Raw genomic sequence first — 21,417 nt, 5'->3', positions numbered from 1 at the left:
AATGCATTCAAAGCAACAAGGTGGTGTTAAATGAAACAGCAATGGTCGCTGCAAAGTAGGCCTGTGACCAGGTACACATAATTAAAATTACTTCCCACATTCACACCCACAGTGTCCATCAAACAGGAAGCCACAGTATTTAAATTCACCCACCTAACAATGACTTTGAGGTGGCCAAATGTAGACCAGAATCTTTAATTAAAGTGATACAATTTCGTATAGCTTAGTAGCCATAGTTCAGTGACTTTGGATTGCCACGCGAGGGCTTGCGATCTAATTACTAGCGACTTGAATGTCTTTTAATGTTTTAACAGTGCTAGTAAATATGTATGGGTTTACCTTTTTAAAAACGATTTTGATGTTCACTGAATGAAATAACGCACATATTAGATTAGGATAATGTCTGGCACATAGTAACACCCAATTAAGAAGCAGTTACTGTTTCTGGTGTTGTTGAAAAAGTACTTTAGCTTCCGCTTACATGCCTGACAAGCCTCAGGTGTGTAAGACTTTTGAGAGCCGCCTACTAAAGTCATCGTCAGCAGAAACCCCCTCCAGAAGTTGGTTTTCTTGAGACAGAGCCTCACTACGTAGCCTCCAACTCTTGAGCCTCCCACCTTTGTCTCCCCAGGGCTGGGATTATAGGCACGCATCTTCCAGAGTTTTATAAGTCACTTTCTCAAGGGCCAGTACCTCTTTTAGTTCTTGTAAAGCCCCTCAGTAGTAAACAAGAAAACTGTTTTTATTTGTCCCTTCACGCATGAGGAGATTGGGGTTCAAAGGGAGCTCTAAAAATGCAGTCTGTGAAACTGAATAAGCACCCAAACTGAAGGTACACCGCCAACAAACAAATAACCAAGCCATATTTCCTTATAATATATGTGTCTGGGAAACCTTCAGTGTTTTGGCGATGGGGTCAGACCAATGCTTAGTTGATTTGGACCATTTAAAAGAAATATTTCTTAACAGCTAGATTGAATGGCTTGTGTCGACGAGTGCCCCATCCCACAGAGCGTATGCATGTACTTGTAATAGATGATGATGAAGGTATTTATTTTGAGATTTGTTTTACAGCATACCTACATCCAACTTGAAATAATAGAGTATATCTTGAATGATCTTACATTGTTTGCCAATACCAGAATCCATGTATCTAATAAGCATATATACTATATTTTACATGGTCATTGGCTGAAACAAATCCAATAACTAGAGAACATTCTGTTCACTTAGTGTCAAAACAGCTGTGGCCCTCTGGCTAGAGCCAAATGCAATGTCAAATGTCTTCCCTTTCAAGCTTCATTCCCCCAGATTCATTTTTTGAAGCTGATCCAGCAGAAAATTATCAAATAGATAAGGAATTAAATGAAAGCAATAGCCTTTTTAAAAAGTAGTTTTGTAGGTATATCCATTTGGACTGGGAAAGCAAAACTCTTTCATGAAATGTCATCAGCTTATACTAACACCAAAAGCAGGTCAGTCATTTGCAGCAAAGGGAAATATCCTCTCTTCTCCTCTTTTTTTTAAATTGTAGTTTTTAACTTGGTTTGTATTACAATAAGAACAATTCATTCATTGATAAATTTGTTCTTGAGTGGCAAGTAGAGCTCATATGCGCGTGCGCGCACACAGACACACACACCATAATCTCATCCGATCTTTATATAAACCAGAGGAGTTAGCAAGTGACTATTAGAACTGAACTCTAAAATCTAAGACAGACATGTTATTCCTGGTTGGCCTGAGTTGTTGTGCGTGAACTCATCCCAATATTTTGGAACCGGAAGGAAAGAAGAAAATGATTTACATGGAAAGCATGCACAATGTAGTTATTGGATTATGGCACAACCCGGCACAGAGCAGACACCTGCTAAGCTGATGGTAACAATAGTATTGTTGCTGCTCGGAACGAGGAGGCCTAGATGATGGATTTAAGCATGTCTCCGTGCTTTTCTTCCTGCATGCCCCACTCCCAAAGGAGCTCTAGGGTGATGATACCCACAACCTAATCACCTTCGCCCACACAGTTTTCTCCCCCATTATTATTGTAAAAGAGAATTAATGTTCTCACATGATCCTAAAGAACTCCAAGGCTCGTAGCCATCACAAACAGATTCTGTCGATTTTATTTTTATACTCACTAAGGAACAGTAACATAAATTTTTCCAAAAATATTATTATAATGAATTATCAAACTGTGCTACTGGAGACTCATGTATGGATGTTAGAGAAAAAATTTGTGCAAGTCCGTTCTCTCTTTCAACCATGCGGAACTGAACTCAGCTTGCTATGATTGGCTGCAGGTACCTTTCTTGGCTTGGCCAGGTTACTAGCACCTAAAGTTCAAATTTTCTGTGCATGAATTTTATATATGCATAAAGGACACACCAAGTTCAGAGAGGATCCCTTGGCCATCATTACTGCTTGTCAGGGATGCTTGCTGAGAAGCGGCAGATGTCGTCTGAATAAGTATCCCTGGTTTCCTGCTCCAACATTTGTCAATAGACTCAAAATAATTATGTGTTCATTAGTTCATCCAAAGCTTACTGTTTAAACCTTCTAACGTCGTCTTTCTTCCTTACTAGTGATAAAAAAGGAACTGTCAAACATTACCATGTGCATACTAATGCCGAGAATAAGCTCTACCTGGCCGAGAACTACTGCTTCGATTCCATCTCAAAGCTCATACACTATCACCAGCACAACTCAGCAGGTAACTTAGTCCAGGTTTTCCTGGATGGGCCCTCACATATAAATGGCCGATTTTTGGATACCATCGCTCGCCTTAATATTCTTGATTAATAGGATACCAAGAAATGAGGAGGAGATGCTATCAATCGCTGTCTGGTTCAATTTGTAGCTCACACCGCCTCAAATATAATATGATACACTCTATAAAACTAAAAGGAAAGAAGTCAAATAAGCTGAATTACTTAAAATGAAAAATTCTTTTCTTTAGATTTTTATCTATTTTTTTTTAATTTATTTATTTATGAAGGATTTCTGCCTCATCCCCACAACCGCTTCCCATTTCCCTCCCCCTCCCCCGATCAAGTCCCCCTCCCTCATCTGCTCGAAGAGCAATCAGGGTTCCCTGACCTGTGGGAAGCCCAAGGACTGCCCACCTCTATCCAGGTCTCGTAAGGTGAGCATTCAAACTGCCTAGGCTCCCACAAAGCCAGTACATGCAGTAGGATCAAAAACCCACTGCAATTTTTCTTGAATTCTCAGAATTCCTCATTGTCCGCTATGTTCAGCTAGTCCGGATTTATCCCATGCTTTTTCAGACCTAGGCCAGCTGGCCTTGGTGAGATCCCATTAGAACATCCCCATTGTCTTAGTGTGTGGGTGCACCCCTCGTGGTCCTGAGTTCCTTGCTCGTGCTCCGTCTCCTTCTGCTCCTGATTTGGACCTTGAGATTTCTGTCCGGTGCTCCCGTGTGGGTCTCTGTCTCTGTCTCCTTTCATCGCCTGATGAAGGTTAATATTCCTGAGGATGCCTATGTGTTTGTCTTTGGATTCACCTTATTTAGCTTCTCTAGGAACATGAATTATAAGCTCAATGTCCTGAAGAAGACACCAGAAAATGGAAAGACCTCCCTTGCTCTTGGATTGGGAGGATCAACATAGTAAAAATGGCAATTCTACCAAAAGCAATCTATAGATTCAATGCAATCCCCATCAAAATCCCATCAAAATTCTTCACAGATCTGGAGAAGACAATAATCAACTTTATATGGAAAAACAAAAAACCCAGGATAGCCAAAACAATCTTATACAATAAAGGATTGTCTGGGGGCATTACCATCCCTGACTTCAAACTCTATTACAGAGCTACAGTATTGAAAACAGCTTGGTATTGGCATAAAAACAGAGAAGTCGACCAATGGAATCGAATAGAAGACCCTGACATTAACCCACAAACCTATGAACACCTGATCTTCGATAAAGGAGCTAAAAGTATACAATGGAAAAAAGAGAGCATCTTCAACAAATGGTGCTGGCAAAACTGGATGTCAATCTGTAGAAGAATGAAAATAGATCCATATCTATCACCATGCACAAAACTCAAATCCAAATGGATTAAAGACCTCAATATCAGTCCGAACACACTGAACCTGATAGAAGAGAAAGTGGGAAGTACTCTACAGCACATGGGCACAGGAGACCACTTCCTATGTATAACCCCAGCAGCACAGACACTAAGGGCATCATTGAATAAATGGGACTTCCTGAGGCTGAGAAGCTTCTGTAAAGCAAAGGACACTGTCACTAAGACAAAAAGACAACCCACTGACTGGGAGAAGATCTTCACCAACCCTGCAACTGACAAAGGTTTGATCTCCAAAATATATAAAGAACTCAAGAAACTAGACCGTAAAAGGCTAATCAACCCAATTATAAAATGGGGCACTTATCTATTTTTAATTATGTGTGTGTGCTGGGCAAATGAATGCAGTGCCCACAGAGGGCAGAAGCTGGCATCAGATCCCCCTCGAGCTGTGGTTACAGATGGTTGTGAACCACCTGATGTGGGTGCTGGGAACCAAACTCAGGTTTCCTGAAAGAGCAGTACAATGCTCTTAACCACTGAACCGTCCTTCCAGCCCCCAAAGGAAATTGTTTTAATAAAACTTTGTTTCTAGATTTTCTTTCCTAGCCCATAAAAGCAATCTGATTATAAAATTCAAACATTAGAGGAATGTGCATCATTGGATGGGAATCTCTCCGCACAGGATGGTGTCAATGATGTTTTGTATATGGATAATAATATTTGTTATATAAGAATCACATGTTCATAAACATTATACTTTACAGAGAAAAGATCAATATCCACATATTATACAATTTGTTTTCTTTACTAACCCTGCCTTAGAGGACTTTCCATGCAAATATCCCTTTCTTACCGTGATCTTTTTAACAGCTACGTAGAATTGTATTACATTTTGCAGTAGCCCTCTGGTGATTAGCAGAGGATTATGTGTGATATTTTTGCATTTTAATGGATATTTTATTGCATAGCAATGCATGCATAGCTCTGTACATTTGCTTGGATGATTATACTGCTTGTTTCTAAGACAAAGACTATGAACATTTAAAAATGAGAAATTGTCAAATGGTTTGCAGAAGTGCATGATCCTACTAGTAACAATGTTTTTCATATTCAACAATGTATGATATTGTTTTTTCTCTTAAAACTTTGCTGAAGTAATGAGTATCCCTGTTTTCTGTAATAGTACCTCTGCAAAGGGATATTGTATATGTTGTGTATATGTTTCTGTGTGTGTGTGTGTATGACCATATATGCAGATTGTGTAAAAGCTTGAAATATGTGGTGATTTGAATAAGAATGACCCCCACAGATTCATAGGTTTGAATGCTTGTTCATCAGGAGTGGTACTACTTGACAGAGATTAGTAGGTGTGGCCTTCTTGGATTAGGTGTGCCTGGTTGTAGGAAGTATATCACTGGGGGGTGGACTTTGATGTTTCAAAAGCCTCTCTCTGCCTATGGATCAGAATGTAGCTGTGAGCTACTGCACCAGTGTCTGCCTGCATGTTACCATGCTCCCCACAATGATAATAATGGACTGACCCTCTGAAACTGCAAAGGAGCCCCCAATTAAAAGCTTTCTTCTGTAAGAGCTTCCTTAGTCACGGTGTCTCTTCACAGCAATAGAGCACTGACTAAGACAAGGTCTTGGTGCCTTCCTTGGTTACTCCCCACTTTATTCTTTGAGACAGGATCTCTCACTGAACCTCGAGCTCACTGATTAGCTAGACTGGCTGGCTAGTCGTCTCTAGGGATCTGTTTGTCTTTGCCTTCTCAGTGCCAGAATTAAAGATGTGCACCATGGTGCCAGATTTTTTTCATGGATACTGGGGATGTGAACGCAGGCCCTTATGCTTGAACAGCAAGTGTTTCACTAACTGAGCCATCTTCCAGGTCTCGAACAGTATCCATTACAGGCAGTGACTTGGTGAAATCCCAAGAGTGGGGGGAAATAAACCGTGGGCTTGGCGTCTGAGCACTGCCACCACTTGATTCCAATTCCTTTTGGCTCATGCTTGTATTTTTCTTTCTCTCAAATTTCTTTAATTGTTTATCGTAACCAGTAGCACTTTTGGGAAAGCTATTATACAAACAGTTATCTCTAAATGAACGATTGAACCTTAGAGGATACACAGGATATAAAAAGATATTAAAATGATGATGTAACATTGGGTTTTCTTAATATCATTTCATTAAATCCTCAGTGTGTTAGTGTATTTTATGGTTACACAATGGCTATTACAGCACTAGTTACACATATACATATTTCAAAAGCAGGTGTCAATTTCTAATTCGTTTATTTTTTATTAAATTATTTTATCACAAAGATATTACATTTCTAGTAGAAATCATAAGATATAAAATACTTTTAAAAATAATAATTATTTATCTTACCCAGAGGTTATATGTATATTTTTATATGTGTGCAAATATACATATATTTCTATACGCTTTTGAAAATAAAAACTTCACTATGCATGCTGGTATCTTTATCTGCTGAGTAAAGAGATCATATTGAAAACATTTGGTGGACACTACCAAAAAGAAAACAATTATCTAAAGGAAGGAAGGAAAAACACATATGTGCTAGTTCCGATCAGGAAACCATTGTATGCTTAAGGCAATAATCACTTACTCTTTGGAGTGGTTTCTTTCAAGACACTATAAGCATGACAGCTTTAATGCAACTTTACCATAGCTATATGTTGATGAAAATGGCTTGAGCATTTGACATAATTTAGAAATAGATTTAATTTTAGCATGGTTTGTTTTATATGTAAATATATGTTTCCTATTGAGATTTTAGTCTGATTTCTGTGCTATTTATATGCATATGTAAATGTAGAACTGGAAAAAGACAATTAAATATGAATGAGAAAAAAATTATGCTAAAGATTCCATCTAGCAACTAATCCCTATGGGATTTCATACAAAGTAACTGGCTCGTTTCGATTTTGCTTTGCATTAGTTGACTTTGTTGAGTGAAGTGACTGAATACAAGAATCTGATGAAAATACTAAACATTGTTTCTCTTTCTGCATCACAACACCCCAAATCCCACATTTTCAACTTATTGGGAGAGTGTGGAGTGATTCTGTGTAATATAATATGATGGTAACATGACATTTTGCTGCTGATTCCATTGCAGGCATGATCACACGGCTCCGCCACCCAGTGTCAACCAAGGCCAACAAGGTCCCGATGTCTGTGGCTCTGGGAAGTGGTATGGACACAACTTTGAGCTCTTAAACTCCATTTCTCATCATTTGGGGTTCAAACACCTGTTATTCAATTCTGACTCATTATGGATGACAGCAAGAAGTCCCTGCTCAGACTGCACCAGGGAGAAATTTAGTCTAATTTATTTCATTCATTTATTTTTTTGAAACCGGCTATCCACAACTAACTCTGTGATCTTCCCAGCTTTAGCAAAAATAACTCTCAAATGTTTATTCTTAACAGACATTGCCATTCATCCCCAGCACCTCTTACCTGTCTTTCCTTTTTCTTGACTTCTATGTCTACTCTTATTTGGAGCTCATTATCTGTAGAGTAATAACATCGGCCTTGATCGCAGTTTAATTTGTTTTATATGAAAAATTTAAAAGTAGTTTACAGACCTAAGAACATTAAGCACATTTTTGACATTGTTTCTCTCCAAGACACCCCCAGTTGACCAAAAAAAAATTGACTCCTGTCAAGAACTACAGCTGCTTTGAAAACTCCATTTTCCTGTGATGTGGTCATGATATCAGTTCACTGAGGATTTTGCTCCAAATGATGTCTTAGTGGCCCTCATTTTGTGGACACAAAAAGCTCATTACAGAAGAAATCACTTTGTGAGTTGTTGACATGACTTCTAAAGTTTCTGCCTTGCTTTAATTAGGAGTTTGGGAACTGAAACGAGAAGAGATCGCCCTGTTGAAGGAGCTGGGAAGTGGCCAGTTTGGAGTGGTCCAGTTGGGCAAGTGGAAGGGGCAGTATGATGTGGCTGTAAAGATGATCAAGGAGGGCGCCATGTCAGAAGATGAATTCTTTCAGGAGGCCCAGACCATGATGTAAGTCTCTCCTCAGGAGTGAGATTGTTCACTCTCCACAGAAGAGCATCAACATTAGCAGTCCCTTTCCCTAACATTTGCAAAGCCTGGCCTATGTTGCAATTACAAATATTTAAGACTTATAGTTTAGCCTAACGAGCTGTTAAATAAAATCAATGTTATGCTCCTAATTTGACAAGTTGGCCTGCATAACACCTTGAAATGCCATGTTTGAAGTCAGAATACTTCTGACTCTATTGATAAAGCATCCTTTGGCCTCTGTGCCTTTGAATTCTCTTCTTTTGATCTTTCTCCTGCTCACAACATTGCCCTGTGCTACAAAGGACCTTAATAGTTATGTGTGGGTGGGTACAGCCCTCAGTATATCTAATTTCCCCTTGCATCTCCCACAAACAACTATGTGTTAGCCAATGGTATCACTTAGGAGTAGCATGGCTCACCCTTGAAGAAACAGACTCAAGTACGGTCTTCGGCAGTCCTCGAGTGGGTGAGTCCTTCATCCTTAGAAATGCTTCTAACCCAGGTAAAGCAGCATGGCTGGTCACTCCTTTAGAAAACTAATCAGGAAAGATCAAAAAGTATTATATCAAGGTCTTGGTCAGATGGCTCAGTCAGTAAAGTGCTGGCCTTGCAGCATGAGTTCAATCCCTTGAGCCCATGTAAAAGCAGTGATTCATGCTTGTAATCACAGAATTGGGGAGGAGGAGGCAGGTGGATCTCTGGAGTTCACTGTCCAATCAACCTTGTCTAATTGAGGAATCTAAGGTCTTAATGAGAGACCCTGTCTCACAAACAAGGTCGACGGCTCCTGGGAAGTGACAGCTAAGGTTGACTTCTACCCTTCACCACACACACAAAAGAGTTGAAATTTACAGATTCCACCTACTTTTATTACTGTGAGAAAGACCGTAACCAAAAGCCACTTGGGGAGGAAAGGATTTATTTGCCATATATACCCACATCTATTGAAAAAGCTATTCAACAGTTTTCAGAGACATCTTTATAGGGCCAGTGTCCATTTCCTTGGTGTCCGTTTCCTCCAGTGTCCATGTCCTTGATGATACATTTTAAAGATCAAAGGAGACAGGGAAGTTACAATGATTGCTTCTCCCATAACTGAGGAATTGTTCAGTAGAGATACTACATGAATACGAGCCTTTCATCCGGGCTGTCTTCGTGGGCATGGCACCATGTATTAGCGACCAAGGACATGTCACCACATATTAGCAAGGTCCCTCCAGTACTTGCTTTGTGGCTCTGTTTTCACTCTTGTAAAATAATACATTTTAAACCATCATCCACCATGATCAAGTCAGTTTCATTCCAGAGATACAAGGATAGTTCAACACATGAAAATCTGTCAACGTAATCCACCACATAAACAAACTGAAAAATAAAAACCACATGATCATCTCATTAGATGCTGAAAAAGCTTTTGAAAAAATAAAACATCCATTCATGATAAAGGTCTTGGAGAGAGCAGGGATACAAGGAACATACCTAAACCATAATAAAGGCAATATACAGCAAGCCGACAGCCAACATCAAACTAAATGGAGAGAAACTCCCAGCAATCCCACTGAAATCAGGAACAAGACAAGGTTGTCCACTCTCTCCATATTTATCCAATATGGTTCTTGAGATCCTAGCTAGAGCAATAAGACAACAAAAGGAGATCAAGAGGATACGAATTTGAAAAGAAGAAGTCACACTCTCACTATTTGATGATGATATGATAGTTTACATAAGCAACCCCAAAAATTCTACCAAGGAACTTCTACAGTTCATAAACACTTTCAGTAATGTAGCAGGATACAAGATTAACTCAAAAAATCAGTAGCCCTCCTTTATACAGATGATAAATGGGCTGAGAAAGAAATCAGAGAAACATCACCCTTCACTATAGCCACACATAGCATAAAATATCTTAGAATAACTGTAACCAAACAAGTGGAAGACTTGTATGACAGAACTTTAAAACTTTGAAGAAGGAAATTGAAGAAGACACCAGAAAGTAAAAAGATCTCTCATACTCTTGAGTAGATAGAATTAGCATTGTAAAAATGGCAATCTTACCAAAAGCAATCTACAGATTCAATGCAATGCCCATCAAAATCCTAGCAAAATTCTTCACAGACCTCGAAAGAATGGTACTCAATTTCATATGGAAAAGCAAAAAAAAAAAGCCAAAACAATCCTGTACAATAAAAGAATTTCTGGAGGCATCACAATCACTAACTTCAAACTCTACTACAGAGCTACAGTACTGAAAACAGCCTGGTAGTGAAATAAAAACAGACAGGAGGACCAATGGAACCGAATCAAAGACCCAGATATCAATCCACACACCTTTGAACACCTGATTTTTGACAATGAAGCAAAACATAGCAAATGGAAAAAAGAAAGCATATTTAACAAATGGTGCTGGCATAACTGGATATCAGCATGTAGAAGAATAAGAATAGATTCATATCTATCACCACGCACAAAATTCAAGTACAAATGGATCAAAGACCTTAACATAAAGCTAGCCACACTGAACCTTATAGAAGAGAAAGTGAGAAGTGCACTTGAACACATTGGCACAGGACACTACTTCCTAAATATAACCCCAGCAGAACAGACACTGAGAGAAACAATTAATTAATGGGGCCTCCTGAAACTGAGAAGCTTCTGTAAAGCAAAGGACATGGTCAACAAGACAAATGTCAGCCTACAGAATGGGAAAAGATCTTCACCAACCCCACATCAGACAGAGGTCTGATCTCCAAAGTATACAAAGAACCCAAAAATACGATCATCAAAAGAACAAATAATCCAATAAAAAAAATGGAGTACAGATCTAAACAGGGAACTCTCAACAGAGGAATCTAAAATGGCTGAAAGACACTTAAGGAAACACTCAACATCCTTAGTCATCAGAGAAATGCAAATCAAAACAACTCTGAGATTCCATCTTACACCTGTAAGAATGGCCAAGATCAAAAACACTGATGACAACTTATGCTGGAGAGGTCGTGGGGTAAAGGGAAAACTCCTGTATTGCTGGTGGGAATGCAAGCTGATACAGCCCATTTGGATGTCAGTGTGGTGATTTCTCAGAAAATTAGAAAACAACCTTCCTCAAGATCCAGCAATACCACTTTTGGGTATATATCCAAAGGATGCTCAATTGTGCCACAAGGACATGTGCTCAACTATGTTCATAGCAGCTTTGTTTGTCATAGCCAGAACCTGGAAACAACCTAAATGCTCCCCAGCTGAAGAATGGATAAAGAAAATGTAGTATATTTACACAATGGAGTTTTACACAGCAGAAAAAAAATCATTTTTAAATTTGTGGGCAAATGGATGGATCTAGAAAACATCATATTGAGTGAGGTAACCCAGACACAGAAAGATAATTATCACATGTACTCACTCATAGATGATTTTTAGACATAAAGCAAAGAAAACCAGCCTACCAACCACAATCCCAGAGAACTTAGACAATAATGAGGACACTAAGAGAGACATACATATATCTAATCTACATGGGAAGTAGAAAAAGATCTCCTGAGTAAATTGGGAGCATGGGGACCTTGGGAGAGGGTTGAAGGGGAGGGGAAAGGCAGGGAGGGGAGCAGAGAAAAAATGTAGAGCTCAATAAAAATCAATAAAAAATAATTTTAGAAAGGTCAGAGTAAAAAATAATAATAATACTTTTTTGGTTTGTGGTTTTGCGGCACAGTTTCACTTCATAAGCCAGGGTAGCCTGGAAGTTACTGTGTAGCCCAACTTCACCGTAAATCCCCCATAAGTACAATGAAATATAGGTGTGAGCTATCACATGCTGCTCAAATTAAGTTGTAAGCAATTATTTTTCCTATTCTCATTTTTTCTCAGAACCTAGAAATTATGTGGCTGGTTCTGTCCTTGGTAACAAAACTGTTATAGAAAACTAAAGAAAGCTCCTTTCATAGAGTGTAAAATTCTTTTTCTGAAAAAAAAAAAACTTTCTTGGGTACATGGTATAGCTGGTGTCTCTGGTAAAATATTAAAATGCATTTTTGTCATTAAAAAGTACTGTAATCTGTAAAATTGATCCAAGCTATGGGGAGGCAGAAACAGAAGCACTCCTGAGGCTCACTGACCAGTCAGCCTATGCTGTCTGGCAAGTTTCAGGCCAGTTAAAGACCCCATCTCAAAGGAGATCGGTGGCCTTTCTGAAGATGATATCTGAGATTGTCCTTTGGCCTCCACACAGAAACATACATGCAAATGGACACACACACACAGACACACACACACACCAGCATTTTTTAAAAATCAAAAAAGGAAGATAGAACCAAAAAAGATATAAAAAAGAGAGATTATGTGAAGTCTCACTTCACATTTTATGTTGTATTTACACCCTTCAAATTATAATACTTCAACCCACGCCACTATCCTGATTTTTGGGGGTAGAGGCGAACACAGCATGTCCAGACTGAGTGCGCTGCAGAGTGGCCGCCAGTATCAGATCTGAGGCAAGAACACTGTTTCCTTTCGTGCCTCCAAAAATTGTCCTGTTCGAACAAAATCTGAAGCTCCCAGCTCTCTTTCTCTGTTCAGGTAGAGGGGATGAGAATCTGTTCGTCCTTGGCCAAGCCATCTTGAAAATGAACTTTACAAACCTATTCTTTTACAGGAAACTCAGCCATCCCAAGCTGGTTAAATTCTATGGAGTATGTTCGAAGAAATACCCCATCTACATAGTAACTGAGTATATAACCAACGGTTGCTTGCTTAGTTACCTGAAGAGTCATGGGAAGGGACTGGAAACCTCCCAGCTCTTGGAAATGTGCTACGATGTCTGTGAAGGCATGGCCTTCTTGGAGAGCCACCAGTTCATACATCGGGATTTGGTAAGGCAAGCCTCCGGCAGGTGGATGACGTAAGAGGACGTAGCCCGCAGTTCCCTCGTCCAGGGATAGGGCCGCTGAGAGGTCTGACAAAGAGGGATGGATTCCTTGCTTTTACTCCTGTGAGCATGTAATAGTTTTACAATCGAAAGATCACCATCTTAGTGAAATATTTGAAACTCGGGAAGGTCAGAGTCAAGTGAGGCATGAGGATCTCTGTAGCTACCTGCGCTGTGGTGTGAAGAACAGATGGAAAGACGTGGGTCAGTTCACTGTTTCTCAAGGCCACTAAACCGAAGCTAACCTTTACTCTGAAAAAGAGTTTAGTGCTAAAGCGGCGACTTGATATAATAACTGAAAATACAAAAGAATTAGACGGAAAGGGAAGTGTGTGTTTGGCTTGGTGTGAGAGTTCTGAGTACTGTTTGGTATGCACTGGCCTTTAACTTCAGAGATTTTCTTTGCTGAAAAGCGAGCATCCTGCACACACCCGGCCAATGCATCCCCTAAGTCCTGGGGGTAGTGTGCACAACTCCGAGCATCTAAGAATGCACAGGATCTACTTACTGGAAGGCTCTCTCCTTGCTGAGCTGAGATTCTGTGTTCAAGTATATTGTCAATCAGTTCAGATGCTTGGGTAGACAGACTTATGCCAGCGCGTTTTCATTTTGAAAAATTGAAAATTCCAGGGGATTTTTAAAAAAATCTTTCTGAGTAATTGGGGTTGTGATAGGCTGTGTTGGGTTTGGCTGAAAATGAAGCTGAGGAGAAGAAAATGGCTGAGTCTTTGATATGAGGAGATTCTTGGTTGCTTTTACCACTTGAAGATTTTGCTTTCCCTCCCAAGGCTGCTCGGAACTGTTTGGTGGACAGTGACCTCTCTGTGAAAGTCTCAGACTTTGGAATGACAAGGTGAGCCAGTGATGTCCCCAAACAGCTTTTCTTTCTACAATGCTGGCATTTGGGAGGTAGAGGAAGAAGATCAGGAGATCACGAGACCTTGTCTCAGGAATAGAGAAACAGAACAAATAAAAAATTAGCTAGAAAACTGAAGCGTTCAGCAGACTATGGATGTTCTATGTCCTTCGTTGGCCTAGCTGATGGGGGTAGGCCATGGAGGCAATGCTGGCCAATAAAGGTCTTCCCACTGTGTGTCTTAATGTCTGTGATGATGTTTCCCTACAGATACGTTCTTGATGACCAGTATGTCAGTTCAGTAGGAACCAAGTTTCCAGTCAAGTGGTCGGCCCCAGAGGTGTTTCACTACTTCAAATACAGCAGCAAGTCAGACGTATGGGCGTTCGGTAAGGAAGTAACCACACAGCACCCAGCCCCATTTCATAAGTCAGCTTCCACAACAGGAAACCACAAGGACAGCAACATCCATTTGAAAAAGAAGCCCGAGTCTTTACAAAATTCCACACGCGGTGTGAGACAAGCAAGCGGTTGAAAAAGGCCATTTCCTTCCTTGGGTTCGGTGTTAGGAAGTCTTATGCACATCCATAATTTACATCATGTTAGCATAAGCCTGAAGAGTCAAGGGACTTAGGAGCTATTCCGATGAAACTTTCAAATGGTTTTGCTCTGTTTTTTTAACAAACAAACAAACAAACAAACAGGGTTTTGTTATGTAACCCAGGCTAGGCTCAAACTCATGTTCCTCCTACCTCCTTAGCCTCTCAAGAGCTAGGATTCCGGGTGTGTACCACTTCTAGCCTCAGAGAGTTTTGTGAAGGAATCGTTAAAATTTAAATCTCAGTCCAAAGGTTGGAAGACTTAAATATAGACCACTGTTTATGGGCATGAGGGTAGCTATGGTAACTGTTCTAATGGGTTCTAATGGGCAGGGCCTTTGGGAAACCCTTAATGTAAATAGTAGACTTGACCCTGTGCTGTCTTTGGCTTTGTAAGTCTTCTTTCCTTTCCTTTAAGTAACACCTGGCAGAACTAACTTAGCAAAAGAAATGATATATGTTTGGCACATGGTGTTGAAGGTTCCAGTCTGCACTCTGACGCATTGTTCGGTGTCTGTGGTGAGGTGCTCAGGGACAGAGCAGAGGCTGGGACAGGAGCAAAGCTGCTCGCCTTGTGAACAAGAGGAAGAGGAGAGATAGCAAGGAGATGCTGCTGTCTCATCTTCCCTTCAGGAAATTCTCCACAGGACTGTAAGGTCTCTTCTATTTCCCACACCTCAAAGGCACCAGGCTGGGAGTCAAGCCTCCAAACCGTAGCAAACACACTTACCTTGTTTCAAGTCATCTTGCTAAAATTAGTGTTTTAGATCAGGATTTGGGAAACCACAGTCCTGGACGAAACTAGGTGCCCTGTTTCTGTAAATAAAGTTTTATTGACCACAGGCATGACCATTCATTTCCAGGTTGTCTGTGGCTGATTTTGAGCTAAAACAGAGCAAGTAATTGGCACAGATACCATTTGACTCACAGTCTAAGATACTTACCATCTCATATTTCTATAGAAATTTGATACCCACTATTTTCTTAAAATGTTTAGATTAAAATTTACTCTCTCAAGCTACATGAGAGGACACACCTGTAGTCCTGGGCCTCAGGTGCTGAGGCAGGAGGATCATGAGTTCTAGGCCAGGCTGAGGAACTTAACAAGACCTGTCTCAGGACAATAGCAAAAGTTTGATTAGTTGTGTTGGTTGGGTCAGCAGTATAACTCTGAGGCAAAGCATTTGCCTTGGGTGTTCAAGGCCCTGGTTTGATCCTAGCACTGCAAAAACAGACAAACTAACAAAAACAAAAGAAGACAAGCCAAATTCTGTAGAAGTGATTATGAAACAGTAAAAAAAAATTGTGTAAGTTGTGATTCTGTCAATTGTCAGAGTTTTTAAAAGTTAAATTTATTTTTTATATTTTATATTTATATTTTTATAAATATATTATAAATTTTATATTTATATTTTAAAATTGGGGTTTTTAAAAGTATGTCAATAGAATCATGACTGTTCTCAACAACTGTCTGGTGGGTCCATGATAAGTAAGTCAAATTCTTGACAAATAACAAGGTAGAACAAATATAACCAAGAAATATTTCAAGCTTGTCTTAGTCCATAAGTGCAATTTCATTTACCATGTAACACACGCAAGACCACTTGGGGAAATAAAACTTTAGTTATCAGTTTATTTTTCTGTTCCAACTAGACATTAGAAATAAATATTCCCTTTCAAAAAGTATAAAGGTAACCACATGGGCATCCCACAAGGCAAAGTAACACAGATATTGCTTTTTGGTTAAGTTTGGCCCTTGTTGTCAAGACTAGTTTCATATCTATGTACCAACTGATATGCCTTCTGACTAGTATTCTTGAAATCTGTAACCTCATTCAATAGTTACAACTTGTTTTTGACTGGAGGCAGCATTGCCCAACCTGATAATCCACCTCATGAAACAATCGAGTTGCAGTTGTCTTCCGGCTGTGGACAGATAGTAAATCTATTCTTAAACCATTTACTCCTGCTATGGATATTCAAAATGAATTGGGGCTTCTGAAAGCCCCTCTCAAAGAAAACCCTCCCTCCCCCAGTTATTTTATGTGGTGCTACCAGGCTTGGAATGCATGAGCAACCTTACCAAGAGAGAGTTGGGAGGGAGTCTCACTCTTTTGTGGAACTGGTTTAGAATATGTGTTTAAAGGAAGAAACATCACAAAGCGGAAGACTGCTTAGTTTACATAAACTCTGTAGCCTATAACTCAAAGTTTGGCGTTTGAGAGCAATTGTCTTCTTTCTGAATATGTGTGTTGTCCAGGGTTTTGAACCTGGCTAATTGTTTAAAGCAGTGGTTCTCGACTTCTTTGGGGGTCGACTAACCCTTTCACAGGGGTCACATATCAGCTATCCTATATATCAGATATTTGCATTATGATTCATAACAGTAGCAAAATTATAGTTATGAAGTAGCAATGAAACTAATCGTATGGTTGGGGGGGGTCATCATAACATGAGGAACTTTATTAAAGGGCACAGCATTAGGAAGACTGAGAAGCACTGGTTTAGCCTCTGTGTCCCTTGGAGAGGATGGGCAGGCGAGCCTTGAGTGCATGGAGTGGGGGATGGGTCTGAAGAAATACAGGAACACCTAGACTGCAGAAGTGATACTCAAAGCCCACCATCCATGCCCCCATGCCCTCCCCTTTTCACTAGGCCTTGTTTCCCAGAAATCCCTTGCTCCAGCTCATGGCCTTCTGGTCCTGTGATAGGAAGTTCCTTCCACAAGCCCTGGGCCTTCTGACACTGGCACTCTTTCTTTTCTGTCTGCTGGGGCTGTCCCCGGATGCACTACAGGGATCCTGATGTGGGAGGTGTTTAGTCTGGGGAAGCAACCCTATGACTTATATGATAACTCCGAGGTGGTTGTGAAGGTCTCCCAGGGCCACAGACTCTACCGGCCCCAGCTGGCATCCGACACCATCTACCAAATCATGTACAGCTGCTGGCATGAGGCAAGTATACCCCCTAAGCAGGCCAGAACTGGGCTTGCGGGGGGGGGGTTCGCTGGAGGTGAGGGAAAGTGCCTGTCACAGAGAAGTTGGGAGCGGCTCTGGATCATGTTTGTTTATAATGTAAAAAAAAAAAAATCAAGGCCTGGAGAGATGGCTCAATGGTTAAGAGCACTGGTTGCTCTTCCAGAGGTCCTGAGTTCAATTTCCAGCACCCACATGGTGGCTCCCAAACATCTGTAGTGGGATCTGACACCCTATCCTGGCAGAAAGTCAATAAATAAATAAATAAATAAATCGTAAAAAAAAATCAAGGCAGTTGACAGTTTACTGAAGAACCGATGGCACTGTTGTAAGAACTTTATAAATATGAGCTCATCAGAAACCACCCCAGTGCATAGGGTGAGGAAATAGGAACCCAGAGAGGTTAAGTAGCTTACCTGAAGTCACACAGTTATTACCGAGGCAGCCTGGCTGCTGCCAGTGTCTTCACTATTTTTTTTTCTTTTTTTAACATTTGTTTGTTTGGTTGTTTGGTTGGTTGGTTTAGTTTGGCTCTGTTTGTTTTATTTTTCTAGAGAAGGTTTCTCTGTGTGGCCCTGGTCTATCCTGGAACGCGGGCTGTAGACAAGGCTGGCCTCAAACTCAGAAATCTGCCTGCCTCAGCCTCCTGAGTGCTGGGATTAAAGGTGTGCACCACCACTTCCCAGCTATCTTGCTTTTGTTTTTGTTTTTGAGATTATAATTACATTTCTCCTTTGTCTTTCCTCCCTCAACATCTTTCCATATATCCCCCTTCAAATTCATGGCTTCATCTTCCACTTATTGTTATTACATGCACATATGTATATGTATATACATATACAGTCTTAAATATAACCTGTTTAGTCATGTAAAGTTGCTTGTATGTATGTTTTCAGGGCTGACTGTTTGGCAACCAATTGGTGTGCTCTTCCCTGGGGAAGGCCGCCCCTCCCACTCCCAGCTTTCCTCAGTTACCTAGAGATTTTTGCGTGGGGTTGAGGCCTCACTCTTAACAAAACTATAAAATCTCTGCTCAACCCAAAGCTGCATGATAGCAACATCTAATCACATACACAAAGCACCTGAAAGGCGGCTTCTTCTTCTTCTCTTCTCTTCTTCTTCTTCTTCTTCTTCTTCTTCTTCTTCTTCTTCTTCTTCTTCTTCTTTTTCTTCTTCTTCTTCCTCTTCTTCTTCTTCTTCTTCTTCTTCTTCTTCTTCTTCTTCTTCTTCTTCTTCTTCTTCTTCTTCTTCTTCTTCTTCTTCCCCCCACCCCACCTTCGAGTGCCCAAAGCACCAAATAACTTGAAGTGGATGTGGGCCTAAAATGGAGGCAATTCCATCACAAATAGCTTTAGCTTTGATGTTTAAACAACTAACTGGGGCTGTCAGGTCTGAGGTTCCACTATTTCCTTTACTGACCCCAAAGTCTTCTCACATGTACACACACTGTGTGGGGGTAGGGGGCTGTGCGGCAAACATCAAGAAGATCATAATTATGTTCCCAAATGAAAAAAATAAAACAGAAAGGAACATGTAGCTCATAGAAAGGAGAGCAGCTTCCTGAATGCACTGGTGTCTGAGCCAAATTGGGAATTCTCCTCAAACTTCCCTCGGTATGTGCATAGAGATGGTGCCCAAGTGTGTCCTAATGAGAACAGCACCACACAAAGGTGTGGAAGCTGGCCGCAGGCACACTGTTCTCAGCTAGAGCTGTTGTCGGAACGACTGAAAATAAATAAGTCTGCTCGAGGTTGTGTACCCTGAAGAAGAGGAAGAGGAGGAGGACAGGGAGGAAAAGGAAGAGAGATTCGAGTTTTATATGTATTGTGGAGCTGTTGAAACATCTTGAGCAGTACGAAAATGAAACTTTAGAAATATTTATTTTTATTCTATTGTGTTTCTTATAAATAGCATGAACTATGCATACAGTTTTATAATGTTTGTCCAGTTGTTGGAAGCACTGTTTGCTAAAAGACCATCAAGAGATAAGGCGCCACCTTAACAGCAGTGAGAGGCCGTGCTAATATTATCCTACGTTTCCATGCAGAATAATAGTGATTTATTTTGGAACTTCCTCTTCTGTGGTCTAGTCTTTCTATGCCAGCACCATACTATCTTAATTATACCCTGGCACATAGCAAGTGAAGTATTCTGCAATGTTAAAGTATCATGTATTATAGTTTATTGTACTTTACAGCTTCCTAGCTATTTCACAAATTCATAATCTGTGAAATAAATTCATCTAGCTTAAGAGAAACCCATTCACATCCTTAAGACTGTATTTCCTTTTTATGTTAACTGGAGACATTCTGCATCTCCATGACACTGACATGCCCTGCTGGAGGGCAAAGGAGAGTTGTTTCTCAATATATGTTACAATCTTCATGTGTACCTTTTCAACTTTTTCCTTGTTTGGAGGTTCACTTTTAAGAATCTGATTTTGGTATTGCCTCTGTTATAAATGATGTGTTCCCTTCCATCATATTTTCAGACTGGTTACTTTTGGATATTTAATTTTATTTGTTATTTTTTTTACCCTGCCCACCTATCAAAATCCTTTCTTTTTCATGGAAGTCTGTAGTTAGTCCTCTTTTATTTCTCAGCATATAATTATGTTTCCTTTGCTAATTCTTGGGTCTGGTTTTTGCTTTCTGGGTGCACGGATGAGTAATTTCAACATGATCTTAAGAATAGTGAATACAGAAGTCACACTTGCCTTATTCCTAATCTCCGTGGAAAGGTCTATGGTGTTTCCACATTTCAAAAGGCACTATCAGTGAGTGTGGTACACATTCCACGTTCCTTGAATTGTAGCAATTAGGAGGCAGGGGCAGAGCAAATCTCTATAAGTTTGAGGTCAGCCTAGTCTATATATATCAAATTCCAGGTCAGGGCTACTCAGTGAGACCCTCTCTCAAACGAAAAAGAATGTCACTCACATTAGGACTGAAGTATGAGTGTTTTATATATTGTTTGTTTGTGTGTGTGTGTGTGTGTGTGTGTGTGTGCATTGTGAATGTAGGTATTCTGCTGCCATGGTAAGTCTGTGTCTGGTGTCAGTCCTTACCATCCACCTTGCTTGATACAGAATCTCCTTTGCTGTTGTATATACCAAACAAGTTGACCTGTGAGTTCCCAGGCATCCTCCTGCCTCCAATTCCCATTTTGCCATAGGAGGGCTGACATCACAGAGACTCTTGTCACATAGCTGGCTTTTATGTGAGTTTTGAAAATTGGAACTTGTAGGGCAAGTGCTTTTACCCACCTCAACCCTATATTGTTGTTTGTCATTTAAATTTTTGAGTAAGGGTCTCATGTAGCCCAGGCTGGCCTCAAACTTGCTGAATAGCTGGGAAAGACTTTGAACATTTGATCCTCCTGCCTCTTCCTCCCAAATCCTCAGATTACAGATGTGTGCCACGCACCTGGTTAACGTGGTGCAGAGAACCAAAGCTAGGGTGTCCTGCATGCCAGGCAAGCACGTTGCCAGCTGAGTCACACCCCCGGCCCCAATATTGTTCCTTTGAATGAAAACTTTGATTATCTAACACTTCAGGGTTCTCTTTTGTTTAGCTTCCAGAAAAGCGGCCCACATTTCAGCAGCTCCTATCTGCCATCGAACCACTTCGGGAACAAGATAAACCATGAAGAGAAACTTTGGAATACTGAAGGGAATGAGTATAAACGTTGACCAACCCTCTCACTCTTTTTTAGGGAAGTAGAAAGGCACAATGTGATTTAGCTAGTTAATAATGTCTGATGTGTTGTTTATCTCTTACATTAGTTACTAAAAAGGGAGAAAACAAGGTATTTCCTTGAAATTTTGATCGAATTGTTCATTTTGCTTGTGCTATGTTTTATGTACTACTCCCCAGGTTATGGTAGACATCCATTTCTAGATTGCAGTTTGGGAAGGGTGTGTCTTGTGTGTAAAG

At 40.3% G+C, this 21,417-nt stretch overlaps 1 protein-coding gene across 1 annotated transcript in view; it reads left to right on the top strand.

Moving 5' to 3' along the window:
- Positions 1-21,417, top strand: part of Bmx (BMX non-receptor tyrosine kinase) — a 66,446-nt gene extending 45,029 nt beyond the window's left edge. The window contains exons 13-20 of the mRNA XM_041639977.1: positions 2,586-2,713; positions 7,201-7,275; positions 7,939-8,110; positions 12,780-12,996; positions 13,841-13,905; positions 14,179-14,297; positions 17,304-17,461; positions 21,056-21,417. Of these exons, the coding sequence (XP_041495911.1) occupies positions 2,586-2,713; positions 7,201-7,275; positions 7,939-8,110; positions 12,780-12,996; positions 13,841-13,905; positions 14,179-14,297; positions 17,304-17,461; positions 21,056-21,130 (1,009 nt within the window). The 3' untranslated portion in view covers positions 21,131-21,417. The remainder of the gene's footprint in view (positions 1-2,585; positions 2,714-7,200; positions 7,276-7,938; positions 8,111-12,779; positions 12,997-13,840; positions 13,906-14,178; positions 14,298-17,303; positions 17,462-21,055) is intronic.

Source organism: Microtus oregoni, unplaced genomic scaffold (assembly GCF_018167655.1).
Source record: "Microtus oregoni isolate MIOR12 unplaced genomic scaffold, Mior012 000061F_ref0000440, whole genome shotgun sequence".
Taxonomy (NCBI): Eukaryota; Metazoa; Chordata; class Mammalia; order Rodentia; family Cricetidae; genus Microtus; species Microtus oregoni.
The sequence above is the reverse complement of the archived record's forward strand: the minus strand, read 5'-3'. Positions and strand labels throughout refer to the sequence as shown.